Source organism: Borostomias antarcticus (genome assembly GCF_949987555.1).
Source record: "Borostomias antarcticus genome assembly, chromosome: 1".
Classification (NCBI taxonomy): domain Eukaryota; kingdom Metazoa; phylum Chordata; class Actinopteri; order Stomiiformes; family Stomiidae; genus Borostomias; species Borostomias antarcticus.
In genome coordinates, this window is record NC_140234.1 from 58286532 (window position 1) to 58306877 (window position 20346).

At 48.0% G+C, this 20346-nt stretch overlaps 1 protein-coding gene across 1 annotated transcript in view; it reads left to right on the forward strand.

Moving 5' to 3' along the window:
* Positions 1-280: 280 nt before the first annotated feature.
* Positions 281-20346, forward strand: part of igsf9bb (immunoglobulin superfamily, member 9Bb) — a gene marked incomplete at both ends in the record, with an annotated part of 125294 nt that continues 105228 nt past the window's right edge. Inside the window, one exon of the mRNA XM_084441786.1 lies at positions 281-344. Within this exon, the coding sequence (XP_084297912.1) occupies positions 281-344 (64 nt within the window). The remainder of the gene's footprint in view (positions 345-20346) is intronic.

The window sequence follows — 20346 nt, forward strand, 5'->3', positions numbered from 1 at the left end:
AGAGGCTCAATTGTCACGCTTGGTTTCGCGTCGGGGTTCCTGCCCGCCGCTTCCCTGCCGCTCTGCAGGTGCTCTGTCTCAGCCAGAGAGGAGGAGAGGAGAGAGCAGGGACGGAGAGAGAGAGAGAGAGAGAGAGGGACGCGCCGGTGAAGAAGTGTGCAGGGCATGAAAACAAGGATACCAGCAGCGTTCTCGTCCCTGGGGGGCTCGCCAATGACAGGTTTACTGAAAGGGGCACTTTGAGATATGATGCGGTTTCTTTCTGGTTGGCGGTAGTACTATGATTTGGTATGTGGCCACTTTGATAGCAAGTGTTTTCGGCACCCGAGGAACGACAGCTCAAGGTGAGTTGAAGTGCAATATTTAGTCACGCTAAGAACACGTTTTATGACTATGTTTATTCTTTGGCTTGATGTTTTTTTTCTTTTATATTTATTTGACAAGACAAAACAATTGGATTTAAATTGCTTGAGCACCTGTATGGTCACCTACTTAATATATATCAAAATATAATGTCTTGCACCTGTTTGGAAGAACATTTTGATTGAAGTAGGCCTGACTCACGTAATAGGCAAGAGTGACAATGATCATTTTCAAGTTAGGACGTGTTTTGACTTGCCATTTCTATAATCCAATATTGGAGGGGGGGGCAAGGAAATTGATTATCACTCACGCACTAACGCGTTCCTCCATCCGGAACGCTCTTATCGGCTGTCACAATCAAGTGGTTGTAGCCTACCGTAAGATTGCAAACCATTTCCAATGTGTCTTCTCTCATGAACATAACCTACTTGGGGTAGGCTAGTGCGATGAACTTTTGCGATTCGCAATGTCTTGTCAATATTTGTGAAGAAGTGAAATATTGATGATTGAGCTCTGAAATTACTTGGTCCTGACTTGGACTCAATTAGCCCCGCATTTCCCATTCTGTCCACCAGGGGGAGTGCTTTGTAGTAGAAGCGGGGGCTTCTGCAATGAATATTTATGACATGTTGAAAATTTTAAACTGAATACTTATAAGATAGTTAGATAGTCAGCATTCTTACGGTGTGCACATCTATCCAGCTAAATGATGTCCTTTTATCATAGTTTAGTCCTGTAAGTGTGCGGTAGGGCTACTGTTCGGTTTCTTGAGTTTGGAGATGAACCGGAACGCAATAAAATAAATGTGTCCAAATGTTTCATAGTATACTATTAGTAGTATGAATGTACTTTTACGTATTCGCTTCTTTGAAGGTTCTGTACAAGTGTGTGTGTGCGTATGTGCGTGTGTGTGTGCGCCAAGGAGAGGGGGGACAGTACAGTGTGTGACGCTGTGCTGGTGTCACATGCCTGCGGCTGTCTGGCTCTGAAGAGACTGTCACCTTGTTCCACTGCCCGTCAGCCTCACTAGCACATCATATGGTGCTTGTCCTCAGCTCTAACACCCACATAGGACGCACAGAGCCCTGTACACACACAAACACACACACACACACACACACACACACACACACACACAGAGAAGCTCTGTTGGGCTCTGTCCTCGCTCTGTCCACACAGACAGTGTGGTCTAAGCTGTCAGCTGGTGAATGCTGCTCTTTGGCCAGTGATAATCCTGGATGTTGACCAGTCTGCTCTCTTTCTCTCTTTCTCTCTTTCTGTATTTCTCTCTGTCCTTCCTCTCTCTTCTCTCCCCTCTTCTGTCCCTCTCTCCTCCCATAGCGCGGCCTTCTCTTTCAACAATGTCTATCTATCTATCTATCTATCTATCTATCTATCTATCTATCTATCTATCTATCTATCTATCTATCTATCTATCTATCTATCTATCTATCTATCTATCTATCTATCTATCTATCTATCTATCTATCTATCTACAGGTGTATCTATCTATCTATCTATCTCTATCTATCTATCTATCTATCTATGTACAGTATCTATCTATGTCTTAGCCTTAGTTTACCCCCCCTCTGACTGACACGTTTCATCTCTCTCTGTCCCCCCTCACTCTCTCTTTCCCTCTCCCCCTCTTTCCCTCCTTCTCCTGCTCTCTCTGTCTCCCCTCACTCTCTCTTTCCCTCTCCCCCTCTTTCCCTCCTTCTCCTGCTCTCTCTGTCTCCCCCCGCTCCCTCTCTCTCCACCCTGTCTCCCTCTCTCTCTCCCTCTCTCTCTCCCTCTCTCTCTCCACCCTGTCTCTCTGTCTCCCTCTCTCTCTCCCTCTCTCTCTCCACCCTTGTCTCTCTCTCTCCCTCTCTCTCTCCACCCTTGTCTCTCTCTCTCCCTCTCTCTCTCCACCCTTGTCTCTCTGTCTCCCTCTCTCTCTCCCTCTCTCTCTCCCTCTCTCTCTCCACCCTGTCTCTCTGTCTCCCTCTCTCTCTCCACCCTTGTCTCTCTCTCTCCCTCTCTCTCTCCACCCTTGTCTCTCTCTCTCTCTCTCCACCCTGTCTCTCTCTCTCCCTCTCTCTCTCCACCCTGTCTCTCTCTCTCTCTCTCTCTCTCTCCACCCTTGTCTCTCTCTCTCTCTCTCTCTCTCTCTCTCTCTCTCTCTCTCTCTCTCTTCTCTTTCAGCCCTCTTCTCCCCCCTGAGTCACCAGGCCCCTCTCCTTCCTAAGTGCTAGTATTATGGGATGGCAGGGCTCCGTGTTAATGGCGGCCTGTGGGGGCACGCGCCATGGCGACCGTCTGCTCCCATCCACGGCCCACATGCTCCCCTGGGGGGGGGGGGGGGGTGATGCATCTTTAACCGTGATGCGTGCATATGCCCCGGCAGACTGCCCCCCCCCCCCTCGCCCCTGCTAAACTGATTATGACTAAGCTGTGAGTTAAATGTCACTCCGTCGTCTGCAGGGTTGGCGAGGGTGGAGGGTGGAGGGAGGGGGGCAGCAGCGCGAGGGTACCAGCGTCTCAACGCCTCCATCCTTCCCACACGGCGTTCCCCCTTCACAGCCAGATGACCTCACAGGCACACACACACACACACACACACACACACACACACACACAACACACAACACACACACACACGTTAAACCACAGCGTTTCCCCTTCACAGCCAGACTGGACGCTTTCGATGACCTCACAGGCACACACACACACACACACACACACACACAACACACATACACACACGTTAAACCACAGCGTTTGACCTCACAGAAAACTGTGAGTAGGTAACCACAGGGAGGAACGCTGAGATGGCCAAGTCAGAGCATTGATTTCATGCTGTGAGTCCGTATGTGTGTGTGTGTGTATGCGTGTGTGTACGTGTGTGTGTGTGCGTGTGTGTGTGTATGCGTGTGTGTGTGTGTGTGTGTGTGTGTGTGTGTGTGTGTGTATGCATGTGTGTGTGTGTGTATGCGTGTGTGTGCGTGTGTGTGTGTGTGTGCACGAGTGCGAGAGATAATGCACTCCACAGTAAGTATGTGTTTCATAACTCTACTCTTGGCGTTTGAGTGTGCGTGCATGTTATGCTATGATAAATGGATTTAGATCACTTCCCTGTTGACTGGCACAACAATGGTGTTTACAGCTTCCGCTGGTCTACTGTGCTCTACAGTGTATTGAGAAATCCTCAACAACATCATTTTCTCGCCAACTTCGAGAGCCTAGCCCGGCGGTGTCATGTCCTCCCCCCCATTAGAATATATGAGCTGCCTGCTCGGCTCGTCGCTCTATGAGATGTTGAACGAGGCCACGGTATCTTATCTGGCTCCCCGATTCCATTTCTCAACTCTCAGCACTCTTCGAAACACTCGCTTCCTGTCTGCACTGTACTTCCACCGGCATGCTCTCCCTAACCCGCAGACTGGCATCAGAGGCAGAGAGGTGTGTGTGTGTGTGTGTGTGTGTGTGTGTGTGTGTGTCCTCCTTTCTGGAAGTGAGTGGGAGTCTCGCTCAGAGTAAAATGGTTCATAAGAACCCAGTGAACTCAGATAAAGTATTGTATTACTCAAACGTGCCGAGGTCACGAGAACAAGTCCTGCAATCTCCGAGAATAAGAGATCCTGGCCAATAACAAGAACCCTATTAAGACCGCTTCAATCTTGATGTGGTAAATGGTTCCATGTGGTTTTCCTCAGTGTGCACTGTGGTTTTGTGGTGAGGTAAGAAGCAGGTATTTGAACATCTGTGGACAGACGGACCATCACAACTCCAAGAGGTTTTCTGAAAAATGTGCTGTAGGAGTTGAAGGAGTTTGTTTATCCGAGAGCTTTAAGCAACGTTGCTGTTTGTACCTGTCATTTGCAGTTTGTGTTGCATTGCGTTGGCATGGTAATCTGGTTTGGACAGAGTCTGTATCCCAGGGGGGGGGGGGGTGGGGGGTTCCGCCTGTCTGAGCGTGACACAGACCACCTAGGGCTGCACAATTAATCGTGAATTAATCAAAATCTCGATTATGACCTCCGCGATTAACTAATCGCAAAAGGCCGCAATTAATGTGATTAATAATTTTGCTTTGAATTGAGTGTGCTAGGACTACACGGACGAATCACAGGCGCTTATGCTGTCTGACCAATCACATGCGTTCCCGCTGAGTGCGCTGTGCGCAGCGATTCCAGTACCCACAGCCGTGAGTAGTGAAAAAATTAGTCAGTGAGTTAGTAGCAAGAAAGGGATCAACGTCCGTGATTTGGGAGCATTTTGGTTATTATATATTAATATTATATATTAAATATTAATCCCAATTATTAATCGCAATTAGCATTTTGAAGCAAATAATCGCAATTATTATCTTTTGTCATAATCGTGCAGCCCTAAGACCACCCTGTTGCTCAGGGCAAATGGTGACAGCCTTCAGATGTCAATCAGTTTGTATTCGGGCCAGGAAGCATTGGTTGTTGTCAGACCGTACGACTCCTGCCTCCATTTTGCGTTGTGGAACCGTCGGTTTCTCGGCTGAGAACATCTGCTGTGTGGCATTCATGGGGAGAGGTTCCGTTATGAGAGGTCTTGTTGAAATCGTTTAATTATACATGGTTCTACTCCACAGAGCTTCAGTGTTCAGTTGTAGTAAGGTCAGTGTGCTACTATTTCAGACTTGTCAACACGGAAACCCACCCAGTCCGTGTTGGAGACAGCCCGTAACATGTCTGTTTTATTCATGCCACTGTGGTGTGTGTGTGTCACAGGTGTCACTGTGTCACTCGTCAGTATAATGACATAAACACCGCTACCAGCTAGGCCACCGAAAAGCTAGATATAAAAAGATTGTATACCTTGGTTTTATTGTTTAGTCTTTGGTTTTGTTTTTGGCCCCTCGCGGCGCCTTTATTTTAACAAACATTTTGTGGAAACTGCTGAAACCTCCATGTTACTGTACATGCACCTGTGACATTCACATGCAACCCTTATGATTGTGATGTTTAAGTCAGTGTGAAACCATCTATGTCATCATCTATGTTACTGTTCATGTTTGTTAGAGCTGCTTCTGTTTCTTGTTTTTGCTTCTTTTGTTTGCATCACTTCATCTGACCAGTCTTTTGTCTCAATCAGTCCCACCTGTGTTCAATCCAATCAAATCAGTCAATCAGTGAATCCATGCTCAGTCCAGAGTCCCACAACTCATTCCCATCACAGTATGTAGATCTATTAATATTCCTGTGGTGTTTTTTAGGTCAAACTTTCAGCTTCTCACTTGGCTCAACCCAGAACATGACCTTCCCTTGGTGTCTGGTTGTGAGTTCAAGCCCCGGGTGATGCAGAATAATGATGCTAATACCTACTCAGGGATTGTACTGTTCAGATTTCAGACACATCATTTGAAAGATTTTAGAAGTTTTAAAGAGGCCCTCATGTATTTATCACTGCCTCCTTCCTCTTCCTCCTCAAAGCGCCCGGCCTCGATCCACTGCTGTAATTTATTTCTGTTTTTCTGTTCTCTCGAATTATCAGTGGCATTTCAAAGATTGTCTACTAATGGATTAGATTATAATCATATAATAATTCATATTAATAATAGGCCATATCACGTTGAACACAGCTTTCTGATCCAGTCTCAAGGTCAAACAAGGGTTTTGCATCGCAAGGGACAGTGACAGCATAGAGCTCTGATGGCCCCTTCACCAGTGTCCAGACAGCAGCGACTGACCAGACACTGACCAGACACTGACCAGACGCTGACCAGACGCTGACCAGACACTGACCAGACACTGACCAGACGCTGGCCAGACACTGACCAGACGCTGACCAGACACTGACCAGACGCTGACCAGACGCTGACCAGACACAGTGTACTGCATCTTATCATCAGCAAAACCAGCTCACAGTCCTCACTGTAAAAATAACCACCGCTTACCGCCGTCTCAGCGAGAGACGTGGTACTGTACTGTACTGTAGATTCCACGCGAACGGCGTGGGAGCAAACCGGCGCGCCGTCGGGGGCGGCGGGGGGGGTTAGCGGCCGCGCGCGTGCGTCCACGCCAGGTCTGTTCACCGGTCCTCCGGCGCCGGTTGTCAGCTGCCTGGTCTCCGCAGGGGGGGAAAAAGGACTTCCTAACCTTGTAACTTCCTGCTCGTCTTACGAAAATAACGTCTCGCCAAAGTAGGAGGTAGGGAGGCGTTGGCGCCGGCGTGCCGGTGTTATTTAGCCACGAACTGAGACTCAACAGTTCCCGTCATCTCTTGGCCCGGGAACAAACAACACATCTGCTTCCTGTCCGGCCCGCTTGACGCCCCCACAGCTGCTGCCCCTCTGATCTTGGGAAGGGATCGAGAGACGGGGCCCCCGATAGTCGGAATCCATCGGTCGCCCTTTTCGACGGTACGCTCGCTCTGATGCGCATTGAGAGGGGCGCCCCCCCCCCAAAGAAACCCCCCCCCGGAAAGGGGATCGGGGTCGGAGGGGATCGCTGGCCTTCAACACCAGGGCCGTTTGTTTCGAGCGGCATTTACTCTCTCATATGTTTGCAGGGCGCCGCCCCCATCGGCCGTCGCCGCTCCGTCACCGTTAAGCCGTCCGAGCCTGTAATTACTTGGGGGGGGGGGGGGGGGGGGGGGGGCGAGGACAGAGCAGGCGCCGTGTTCAGAATATCAATGGTTGGTTCGAGGGGGGGGGTGGCGGTGTTTGGCCGGTTGAGCACAGCTCTAACGCTGGTGGAGAGGTTCCAACGAGGCAGCGCCCCGTTTGTTTGGAAGTACAACTCGTGTGAAAGTACAGCGCGCCGCCATCTCAGGCTGCTCAGCTCAATCGGCCCGCCGGCCTGTTGATGACAGCACGCCCCTCCCGGGCCGGTCTTGTCTGGGCAGACGTCCGCAGGTCTTTGAGGTGTCACCGCGCCGCTCGATAGTAATTGCTTTCTTTCCAATCCCCCCCCCCCCCCCCCCCCCCGAACCCTCCTCCCCCGCCAGGTTTGATCTTAGATAGTCTCATAACCGTCGCTTCAGTCGGCTACGCCACCCAAAAACGCTGGGCCGATTCAGCTCGGGAACTCTGGGATCTCAGCACTGAAACGGGTGGGTTTACAGTCCAGCCAGTGCGGCAGTCGTGCTTTTAACAGTGTGTGTGTGTGTGTGTGTGTGTGTGTGTGTGTGTGTGTGCTTTCAGCATTTTGAGGTCCTTACTTCGGAGGGCCCTTCCAGTGAAGGAATGCTCTTTCATGAAGTCAAGACATTTCTACGGTGGATGCTCTGAGCTCCAAGGTCAAAGTAGATGTTGCGCCACTGTCACACAAACAGTACTGTACATTATTATTGGATGTTGGAAATTAATTTGAAACGCTAGTCTAGTCAAGTTATTCCAATTAAAGTTAGTGGATCGCGGCATGAAACTTGGGCTAGAATGCCCTCTCCACTAGATATCAACAGATCTCCATCCACCATAATTGTCTTGACTGGAAAAAATTTGATGAACTGCGATACAAACGCTACAGTTGGAGCTTGCTAATGTTAAATTAACATGAATATGCCAGCGATCGACTGTGTTCCCTCAGTGTATTAGCGATTGGGCTAAATGTGATTAATAATACCTGTCACTAACAGCTTGGATTAATTAAATCTGCTAGAACTTATAATTAGCAAAAAGTAGAATTGTACACCCGGAACAAGGTAATCGAACACAATATAACAGAAGTTTTCTTTTCTTCAAGTTTTCTGTGGAATTTGTTTGCTGTAGGCAGTGAAAATCGTAAAAGAGTGCACAGTCCAGTGAATTGCAAGAATGTGGGAGGCGGAGCTTCATAATGTGTTCTCAGAACATGTATGACCTGCCTTCACATGTGTGCTCTTTCATACGGGGGCATATCGTCGCTGTCAGACGAAAATCACTATTATATACTATTCATTTATTTATTTCACATCAAGCAGGAGGTCAGTATTAATCTGCATAGACCGCTAGTAGGTCAGTATTCATCTGCATAGACCACTAGTAGGTCAGTATTCAACAGCATAGACCGCTAGTAGGTCAGTATTCAACAGCATAGACCGCTAGTAGGTCAGTATTCAACAGCATAGACCACTAGTAGGTCAGTATTCAACAGCGTAGACCACTAGTAGGTCAGTATTCAACAGTATAGACCACTAGTAGGTCAGTATTCAACAGCGTAGACCACTAGTAGGTCAGTATTCAACAGTATAGACCACTAGTAGGTCAGTGTTCATCTGCATAGACCACTAGTAGGTCAATATTCAACAGCGTAGACCGCTAGTAGGTCAGTATTCATCTGCATAGACCGCTAGTAGGTCAGTATTCATCTGTATAGATCACTAGTAGGTCAGTATTCAACAGCATAGACCACTAGTAGGTCAGTATTAATCTGCATAGACCTCTAGTAGGTCAGTATTAATCTGCATAGACCGCTAGTAGGTCAGTATTAATCTGCATAGACCACTAGTAGGTCAGTATTCATCTGCATAGACCACTAGTAGGTCAGTATTAATCTGCATAGACCTCTAGTAGGTCAGTATTCAACAGCGTAGACCGCTAGTAGGTCAGTATTCATCTGCATAGACCGCTAGTAGGTCAGTATTCATCAGTACAGACCTCTAGTAGGTCAGTATTCACACAGAGAGCCGAATGTGTCACATGGACAGAAAATAAAGCTCTGGGAAGCATGGCAGCCCACCGATTGCCTGTGAACTACCCCTCTTGGCGATGCCTAACTCCACACGACAGTTTTAGCGCCCCAGTCTACGCACCCCAGCGCACCCAATCCCGCACGCTACCGGGTCTGCGTACGGCGCGTCCGTGCCGACCAGGCACCCCAACCTACTGCCCGGAGGGGGGGTCATCCGGCAGCTTGGGGTGAATTTTTCGACAGCCATCCTTCGCGCCCACACGAGGAGGATTAAGACATCTGATCCTTTGTGCCCAGGGTTTGGGGAGGCCATGTTTTGGATTTCACGCCGGTGTTCTCTGGTCTAATCGACCCGTGGGGTTGCTGGCGCCGCCGGGCTCGGGCCGCGGTAAGTGAATCCAGAAGCTGAAGAGGGCGGGTCGGGCGGTCGGGAGAGAGGACGGTTGGATCGGAACCTCAGCCACGGCGCAGAGCCCATCAAACCAACACTGACAGCCACTGACAGATAATGGCTGGGTTTCCCGATAAAGAACCTTCTTAAGGAACCCCTCTTAAGCAACCCTTTGCATGGAAGTTAAGAAGTACTTTGGAGTTAAGAAGCTTCTTAACTCGTTCGGGAAACCCGGCCAATGACAGCTAGTCCAGTGGGGGTGTCGTTGGGGGCGGGGTTAGGGGCGGGGTTAACCAGCTACTGTTCCCACCCATTACCTGGCTGTGAGAAGTGTGAAGAGCTCTGAATCTTTGAGGCCCTTTTTCTCTGCTTAGTAAATTCATGTGTACAAACATTCACAGAAGCATATCTTCTTTAAATATTTGCAGATTTCAATGCATGGCACATCATCTGAAAGCTTACAATTTACACTTTCATAATCTGTAAAGAAAACTGAAAAATGACCTTGGCGGACATCAGGACCAAACTTCTGGTGGCAGTCACATTTTGGAGGCACCTTGAGATACAGCTGCCCGTACAGAAACGTGGACAATGTAATGGATTTTAACTGATCTAATCAAAAAGGATTTGCCAAGATTCGCTCAAACAGGTTAAGTCTGGTTTATTGAGAAAACATACGAGCGCAAGGACTTCCTGGACAACGCACATGAGTGGTTGATCCAAAGAAGTACCGCCTCCTGGTCAGCGCGGCCTTATATTCAAGCAAAACACAGGTATAGCGCTTCCAGGATGTGATTGGCTAACCCATTGTACGTCATATTAAATGGCAGGCGTCATCAACAGTGGTCGAGAATACAGGCAGTAATTTCTTGAAGGGACAAAGGGACAAAGGGACAAAGGAACGTCTAGGTGTGTTGACCTCCTGGAGGTCATCCTGTCATGAATTAGGTTAGCACAGCTATGTGAAAGGTTGAGGGAGGTGGTGAATTAAAAAAGGAGGTGATGAAACTATAATTTCTATGACAACAACGTGGTGACATCAGGGAGAGCGGTGTTTAACATTCCAGTCAGCTTCCTGTCTGCTGGAAGGTTGGCCTCTGTTTCCTCTTTTAGCTGGTGTGTTCAAGGATTTTGATTGATTGAGATTTGACATTAATTCAGATTCGGAAAGCAGTTGGTGTTCCCTTACATGCTGCAAACATACATACGCAATCTAACTCTCAAGGCCGGTCGATGTTAGGATTTATTTCCCTTGTAGGACGGTCTGTGCCACTACGATACGTTAACATTATCTTTAATTAGTATTGCGCTGCACATTAAGACGTCGATATGAATGATATGAAGCCGTAAAGCAGACCAATGCCCAGACTCTGAAACCAGCTGTCTCTCTACAGTTGGAGACAGACATTTTGTTGCCGGTGACGTCTCTACACAGCGGCCTCGTCCAGCGTCAGACGAGGGCCTGAGGCAGACGGCCTCTGTCCAGCCTAGCGGCTCGGAGGAAAACACTTTAGTCTCGTTTGTCAGTTGGTGTCTGTTTCTGTCAGACGCCTGAAAAGAGGCACAGAGAGCGGCGTGCTAGCCTTTCCCTCTGTCGTCTCTCAGAGTTCACACACACACACACACACACACACACACACACACACACACACACACACACACACTGTCAGACACACACACACTGTCAGTCACACACACACACACACACACACTCTGCCTGCCTGTGTGTGTTTACGTGTGTGTGTGTTTGTGACTGACAGTGTGTGTGTGTGTGTGTGTGTATCTGACAGTGTGTGTGTGTGTGTGTGTGTGTGGGGGGAGGGGGGGGGTGGTCTTGTGCGGTCTGGTGCGTTTTGCCGACAGCCTGTGCCTACATACCTGTTCCCGTGGGACAATCTCACAATTTTTTTGCGGACCTCTGGAAGATTGGGTGTCGTTCTGCGACAGCAAACGGGGATCCAAAATAAACGTAAACTATCCTTCTACCGTACTGTACCGTACAGTACGCCTGCACAGAATACTGTACCCCCCCCCTCCCCCCCCCCCCCACGGCTGGCTCACTTCCTCCTCGTCTCCTCTTACAGCGGCGCACTGACAGCACAGTCAGCTTCCTCCCTCCCGGCTCCACTAGCACCATTAAACATTCATGGGCCTGGGCCACGAGATACCACCCACACCCCCAACGCCCCGACCCAGTCATCCCTCCATCCATTCATCTATTCATCCAGTCATCCATTCATATATTCATCCAGTCATCCAGTCATCCATTCATCCATTCATCCATTCATCCATTCATCCATTCATCTATTCATCCAGTCATCTATTCATCCAGTCATACATTCATCTATTCATCCAGTCATCCATTCATATATTCATCCAGTCATCCATTCATCTATTCACCCAGGCATCCATTCATCTATTCATCTATTCATCTATTCATCCAGTCATCCATTCATCTATTCATCCAGTCATCCATTCATCCATTCATCTATTCATCTATTCATCTATTCATCTATTCATCTATTCATCCAGTCATCTATCCCTCTAGTCATCCATTCATCCAGGCGTCCTTTCATCCACTCATCTATTAATCCAGTTATCCATCTAGTCATCCGTCCATTCATCCATCCACTCATCCATTCAGCCATCCATTCATCAGTCATCCATTCATCCTTTCATCCAGTCATCCATCATCTGCATCTGTCCATCTAGCTGCTTGTGTTCGCTACATTGGCTCTGGTGTCTTTGTGTGAATCCTTACTGTAACCAATCATAAAGCGGACGAAAATCGATTATTTTATGTAAGATTTTTCAGAACTTTTCAGTATTGCATGGCTACGATAGATCGAGAGGCATGAGTGATCACACTCCTCTGTGGAAAATGTGTCTCTGTTGACAATGTATGACTGTGCTGCAGCAATTATAATAATTATCAGAATTAAAAACAAACGTGGAGCTGAGGGTGGCTCCTCCCATAGAGGCCGGCCTGGTTGTAAGCAGCACCTGAGCTGCTTTGGGGGGGGGGGGGGGGGGGAGGGGGCAGGGGAGGGGGGGGGCGGTCTGGATTCCCACAGGCAGACCGTTCTCCCTGGCTGCCAGTGTGTGGCTCGCTCATGGCTCATAGAGCACATTCTGCCATGATCTGACCTTTCCCTCAGTTCCCATATTCACACACTCCCTCTCTCTCTCTCTCTCTATCTCTCTCACACACACACACACACACGCACACACACTCTTTCTCTCTCTCACACACACACACACACACACACACACACACACACACTCTTTCTCTCTCTCTCTCTCTCTCTCACACACACACACGGTTATGCCCCTGTGGTAGTGTGGCTTGGCTTTTGGACACATGAGCTACTGGGATAAGTCCCCCGTGCTCCAACCAGGACAGACCTCTACAGACTTCAGACCCTGTTATTGTGGTGAGCACAGAGCACAGAGCACACAGAGCACAGAGCACAGAGCACACAGAGCACACAGAGCACAGAACACAGAGCACAGAGCACAGAGCACAGAGCACACAGAGCACGGAGCACGGAGCACAGAGCACAGAGCACAGAGCACAGTCAGGCCTGTCTATATTCACGGATCTTCTTTGTGGATCGACTAATATTCCTCTCGAAACTCTCAAAAACCTAAAGGTCCCCCCCCCCCCCCCTGACACACACACACCTCACAGTCGAAAAACACACATATTACTGTATGGCGGCCAGCAAAACTTTGCAAGACAGGAGAAATTGACTCTCCGGTAAGTGGTGCTGTGAGATGGCTGAGACCGGCTCTATATCACCAAGCAGCTGGAACAGCCTGAGAGAGAGAGAGAGAGAGAGAGAGGAGAGAGAGAGAGAGAGAGAGGGGAGAAAAGAGTGTACACAGCTGAGAAGAGAAGGCAGGGGGAGAGAGGAAAGAGAGAACGAGTAAAGAGAGAGAGAGAGGAAAGAGAGACAACCCTTCCATATTAATGTAGCCTTACCCCTGCACTTAAAGGCCATTTGGACTTAGCGGTGGATTGTTTCTAGCCAGCGTGGAACGCAGCGTCAGTCTGGGGTCACCGGGCTCACCCCTGGAAAGGTGGACGAGAGGTGAACTGGGAATAACTGTCAGTTATAAATAGAGAGATGTATTACCAGGAAAGGAAGTGAATCGCTGGGACGTACGGTACCATGTTATGAGAACAGCCTCTCTCCGGTCAAAGCTACTAGCTGTTACAGTACCATGTTATGAGAACAGCCTCTCTCCGGTCAAAGCTACTAGCTGTTACAGTACTGTGTTATGAGAACAGCCTCTCTCCGGTCAAAGCTACTAGCTGTTACAGTACTGTGTTATGAGAACAGCCTCTCTCCGGTCAAAGCTACTAGCTGTTACAGTACTGTGTTATGAGAACAGCCTCTCTCCGGTCAAAGCTACTAGCTGTTACAGTACTGTGTTATGGGAACAGCCTCTCTCCGGTCAAAGCTACTAGCTGTTACAGCACTGTGTTATGAGAACAGGGTTCGGCTACAGTACAGGTTTTTACTCACAGTAGCTTAGAACGCACGTCACTACACCAGAGTTGATAGCCGTGTTTAGCTTAAGGGTTCTTCTGATGGAGCTTTGCCTGAACACATGTCCCACACACTCCTCAAAACATGACACTCGACATTTAAAGCCATGAACGCCACCCTATACATGTATTGGTTATGTACAGTATATAGAGCCTATACCATAAAATTGTATTACACAAAAATCCTCAGCCTGCATGTGGGCGTCTGTGACTCACAAGGTAGAGCGGGTCGTCCATTGACTGAAGGGTCGGCAGTTCGAATCCCGCCTCCTGCTGTCCACATGTCGAAGTGTCCTTGAGCAAAACACCGAACCCCAAATTGCTGCCAATGAGCAGGCTTGCACCTCGCATGGCAGCTGGCCGTCATTGGTGTGTGAATGAGAGGCCATTGTGAAGCGCTTTGTCATTTAACATAGAAAGGTTGTTTTTGGCTAACGGCTACGGTCCATTGTTGATGGCGGTCGAATATGACATGGACGTGGTATAATGGCATTTACATACGCTAAGAGTCAGGGGAAATTACCCTACGAAATCTCTACTCTCTCTCTCTCTCTCTTTCTCTCTCTCTCTCTCTCTCTCTCTCTCTCTCTCTCTCTCTCTCCCTCTCTCTGCATAATCTCTTCTCTGTGTGTAAGGTCTTCGGTACTGATAAGGTGGTCTGCATGTCCACAGGGCTGCGTCGGACGCTAGGAGAAGTTCTTGCCGCGGGCATCGCGACGTCAGACCAGCGAGGGATTAAGAGACGGCTATCGCTCCTCTACATCCGGGCTAAAAGTTACAGACTAAGAGGATTGGGCATGGTCGATGTTTTGCCAACAATATGGGATTTGTGTCCCTCGTCCGCCGTGAATCCAATCGTGTTTTATAATCTCATTTTGGAGAGTGTGTGTTTATCTCAGTCTGCGGCCATCGTGAGGCGCCGCGCTCGCCGCTGGTCGTTGCGATTCGCAGGGACCAGACGCTGGGCCTGTGACGCCACGCGCGTGTCGTCTGGGTTCGCGCGGTTGATCGGCGGCGAATGAGAGAGAGAGAAGAATGTTAGCCAATGACGTCACAGCTGGACCGTGCTCTCCGTTGTCTCGCCATGTTCCTCCTACTGGTGTGACCTTCATGGAGCTCCGCCCACTGGCGTGACCTTCACGGAGCTCCGCCCACTGGCGTGACCTTCACGGAGCGGTGACAGGCACTCCATTACGGCTCCATCAGCCGCCATGACCAGCCGAGCTCAGTCGAGTCGTTGACCGGGAGACCCCTGCATCCGCCATTACAGGAACTAGTACAGTAGAGACCTACTAGTCCAACTGTACCAACTAGTGGTGCCATATTTAGAAACTAGCAGAGCGCGGTGTGATTGACGGTACGCCGATGTAATCCTCACTCTCGCCTGCTGTTTCTGCACCACATCTTAATTGAATGTGTCTGTCAGTAGTCTGGGTGAAGAAATACCAAGTCTGAGACAGATCTTGGTAGATTTTTTTAGTTGGAGATTTGAACCTTGAAGTCACAGAGGCGAGAGTCAAGCGGTTTTGCACTTGACTCATGAGGGCATGAGGGCCCATGAGGTCTGGACTGCTCAAATGTCTCAATGGAGGAGGGGCTGCTGTTAGAGTCAAGCCAGAAAGTCTGCCCCTTTCACCTTCTCCACGTTTTATTACGTTACAGACTTATTCTACGATAGCTTGAGTACATTTTTCGCCTCAAACATCTACACACAATAGCCAATAATGATGAGGTGAAACTGGCTTTCCAAAAATTAGCAAATTTACAAAAATAGTTTTTTTTAGCGGATAAATATCTATACACACCCTTAGCCTAATGGCACCTTTGGCAGCGATTACAGCTTCCAGGTATCTTGGCAAAGAAGTTTCAAGCTTGGCACACTTGTTAGTGGAGATTTTTGCCCATTCCTCTTGGCATATCCTTGCAAGCTCCATCAGGTTGGATGGGGAGGGTTGGTACAAAGCCATGTTCCGCTCTTTCTACAGATGTTCAATTGGATTCAGGTCTGGGCTCTGGCTGTGCCACTCAAGGACATTCACAGACTTTCGGCAAAGCCACTCCTTTGTTCTCTTGGCTGTGTGCTTCGGGTAGTTGTCATTTCGGAAGGAACCTTTGCACCTTTGTGTGTGTGTGTGTGTGTGTGTGTGTTTGTGTGTGGTTGATTTTTGATTGATTGATTTTTATTTATTTTTAAGACAGGGACAAGGTACAGTAGACATTTACCCTATAGAATAGGGAGAGATGCACTGTACAAGGTTAAAGCTAAAACAGCTAATTTCCACCCGCAGTCCCTGGGCAAATAAATATACAGTCTTAAAATAGTGGGTCAAATAGTACACAGTAGGAGAGTTACACACATAGAAGGAATACAAAAAAGTTATATAGCAGAGATTTCATTCATCCCTATACCCACATCCCAACCTCCCCAGACCCTTAAAAACAAACCCTAAGTACAGCCCCCATACATATGTGCTACACACACACACACACACACACACACACACACACACACACACATAGTGTACTCTATATGTAGGTCTGTACTCAGCACGTGGTTCACTGTTACTGTATGTTTGCTTTCAGCCATCTATGACATCAAGCCAATTAGGAATGAATCCTCTGTTCAGTGCCTTTACAGACCCAGCTTAGAACAGGGTGTGTGTGTGTGTGTGTGTGTGTGTGTGTGTGTGTGTGTGTGTGTGTGTGCGCGCGTGTGCGTGCGTGTGTGTGTTGTATGTGCGTGCGTGCGTGTGTTGTATGTGCGTGCGTGTGTGTGTTGTATGTGCGTGTGTCCTTTGGGCTCACATCCCATTGAGGGTCATGGTGTATAGGCCTCTGGTCCCATGGAGAAGTCCCAGTGATGACGCCCTGCAGAACATACTGTACACACACAGTATTAATCACACTCACCACTCCAGGCCCAGGAAGCACCCAATAAAGTCATTTCCTCTCATTATACCCCAAGCATTGCGTCTTTAGTACTTACTGTAACCGTTAAATGATAAAGAGAAGCGGCCATTTTGCCTTTGTTTGAAGTCAAGTAATATATTATATTATTACCCCCGATGCCAGGCGCAAACACGCCAAGGAGAATACGGTATCACCATTAATCATGGCTAGCCTAGCCTAGCACTAGCTAGCCTAGCACATCGCTAATCGCACTGTTCGAGTCGTTGCAGTGTGAGCTAGGTCAACATTAGCTCAAAACTCTCATGTGTCCCAATACCTCAGTTGGACACTATAGCTGATGTCCATTATGTTGTGAGATAATTTATTGTTAATGATTAATTAACAGGCAACAATTGTGGTCCAGCTAGATCGTTGGATAGCTTTCTTTGAGAAGAGTTGCACTGACAATCTGATATTGGTCTCTAAAAAGCTTAAAATAATTTACAGAATAAAGCAGTTTAAAGTGGTTGAGTAGCTTTCTGTTCCAGTTGTCAACGTGTGCCAAACATCACAGGTTCAAGGTCATTGAAGATGACATTCCTGCTGTTTGATGAAGACATGCACTCTATAACCTGCTGTGAGTAAACATAATATGTTTGTGAGTTATCAGGACTTCCAGTAATGCTATAAGAAACCATTAAATGGAATTGGGAGATTGAGATGCTACAGCACTTACACGATCTCAGTGGAGAAGATTCCTCCTCCCAATCCAGAGTTCAGATATCGAGATTCAGGTCTGGCTATCGAGCTGGACTCACCCGGCCAATCAGCGGCCGCCCTCCGCGGGAAACAGGTTCAAAGGTCGAAACACCATTTTTCCCTGGACACCTCTGCATACACCCCCCTAGTTTCTGCTCCCAGTCTCACAATTCCCCAGGCCTGAGGCAGATGAACTGCCCTTTGAATCTTGTGTGCAGTTGAAGAGGACAGTAGACCATTTTCGGTTTCTCAAGACCGAGTGGCCTCAATGTTTTGGAGATATTATTATTCTTGACCAGCGTGCAGCGCTTGTTACAAAACTTTGGATTATTATAGAGCAACCATTTCCTGGCAGATTAACTTCCCTCCATATGACCTCCGTCCAATGATGGTTTGTTTTACTCGGTACTAACAGAGTCGGCGAGGTCTTCCCAAGACTATAGGCACCCATGAATCAACAGGGTAATGGCGGCTAATGCACATTATAGCGAAGCACAAACCAGCCGAAGGGAAGGAGACCAATGCATTAAAGAGCTGTCAGAAGCAATATCCATCAGAAGGCTCCCAGTGTAGAGGTGGTGAACGGGTTAAGGTGAAGCCATCACGCCACCCCCCCCATCGGGCGCTACATGCTAATGTTTGACTGCGCTAGCTGAGTTATGCACTGCCTCCTCCACCTCCCTGGTAATTAGAGGTCCACTAACACGCAACTCTCCGGTTATTACTACGGTTATTTATAGCTGTATGTGCAATCCGATCTCTACTCCGACTCTGGCATAGAGCACTAAACGGGGTGTGAATTTTTATCAAGGAAGTCATTAGGGCCGAGATGATGACAGAGGCAGGATGAAGAGACCGCTAGGCTGTGTGTTTTACTCACATCACCACAGGGTCGGGCATCAGAGGTTATTCACCCAGAGGTTGACGTTGGAGACGTTGGTCTGAGTCAACCTGCGCAAGGAGGACTTAGCATAACGTTGGACAAGGTAAATATTATCAGTTTAAAAGGGCACGATTGTTTTACAGTTACATAAGATTATGATGAGATACTTTATTTATTGGGAAAAGAATAATATCCACACACTGTTTAGTAAGGTACATTGTATGTACCATGTATGTTTCGACCTACAAGGTCTTCGTCAGGTACACCAACGAGAACATGTGAGGGGTTGGGGATATACCTCAGGGAGGGAGTAGGCAGGTCCAATGTGGGACCGTTGTCATTATTGTATAATTAAGACATGCAGTCAAGATTATTAACATTTCAACAGCACTAAAAAGTACCATAGTGGACACATAAAAAGTTAATGCACACTTTATTTATTGAACTTCATTGTTCAACCGAGGTTGGATATCCGTCTTTGGTCTCATCACAGCATAAACTGCGGCATACAGTACATACAGTACACCCTCTCATTCCACAGTATGGCAGCTGGCGAGGCGTCATTGTGCACGACTTCCCCTCGTGTTTCTCACACAAGCGTGTGCACGGTGGCACGACAGCCCGTGGATCTGTCAGCGTTGAGGGAGCGGTGGGGGGGGGGGGGCGGGGGTGGGGTCTTCGCTCTTCGGCAGGGTCTCCTCGGAATTACAGATGACTTGAGCGATACTCGTCGGCGGGCTTACAGTACGAGCAGATCTAGGTCAAGTCCTGCCCCCCCCCCCCAACCCCCCCCCCCTCCTGTTGAGCCTCATTCCTTTCTCAGGGCTCCGTGCTATTTGGGTTATTGACAGTCATCTCCACAGCCGACCGACGCAAATGAGCAGTTAGCAATTAGCTCAGCACGGAGGCAAAGTCGTTCCCCCCGAATTGTATCTACAGAACACGCTTGGCGTCTCGTTGTGTTTTGACTGAGTCTGAGATTACCCGGGCTGCCAGTGATAATTGCACAGTCAGGCACAATGAATCTAGTTTCCGTGCTTGTGCCCATTTGTCCTTTTATTGATCTAAAACTGTTCCTGGCTTTGCTCTGATCCGGAGTGCTCAGCCTGGGAATGGGATCTCTTTAATGGCTGCCACTCTTCTTCCAGAAGCTCTGGGCTGGGAGGCCATTTTGATGGTGTTTGTGTTCACCTTTAGGCACTGAGAGTGAGTTTTTTACTTGTGTACTGTATGATCATAAATGTAGCTTCATGTTATGCAGTTATGTTTAGTTTCTAAGCCTCTATGTTATTTTCTATCACCACAGAAAACGTGACTGCTTTGAATCTTAATGTGAAGTCAGACTCAGATGTGATATAGTACAAGTCATTTAGCAGAGAGCAATCTTTTTTTTCTCGGGCAAATTCAAATTGAATGTTCAGGTTGACTTATTGCCGTAGCAAATCACACTAATTGCTTCTGTCAATCATTCCTTTTGAGTGCTACTTTTTGTAATGATACTCCAATTCAAAATGTTTAAGCATCATCTGTCATTGTAAGTTCTTACAATGTCCGTACATTGATGTTCTGAGGGGCAGGATCGAGGATCTTCCATCTTCCAGCACAGTTCAGAATGAAGTGGAAGAGTTTGAACGATCCCGGAGGGTGTCATTACCACAGAAGGACACCAACGAGTCCATTTGTGGAAGTCACTTAGTGAGTTCAACTTGAGTGACAAGTGTCATCAATCTGACCATGTTGCTTAAAGCAATACTGTAGCAATTAGACTAATGAAGAGATGGACCATTAGTTGAACTGCTTGAGAATTTTTGTTCACACACACAGTAATGGCATTTGCAATTTCTTTCAAGATCATTAGATATCTAGTATTCACCCA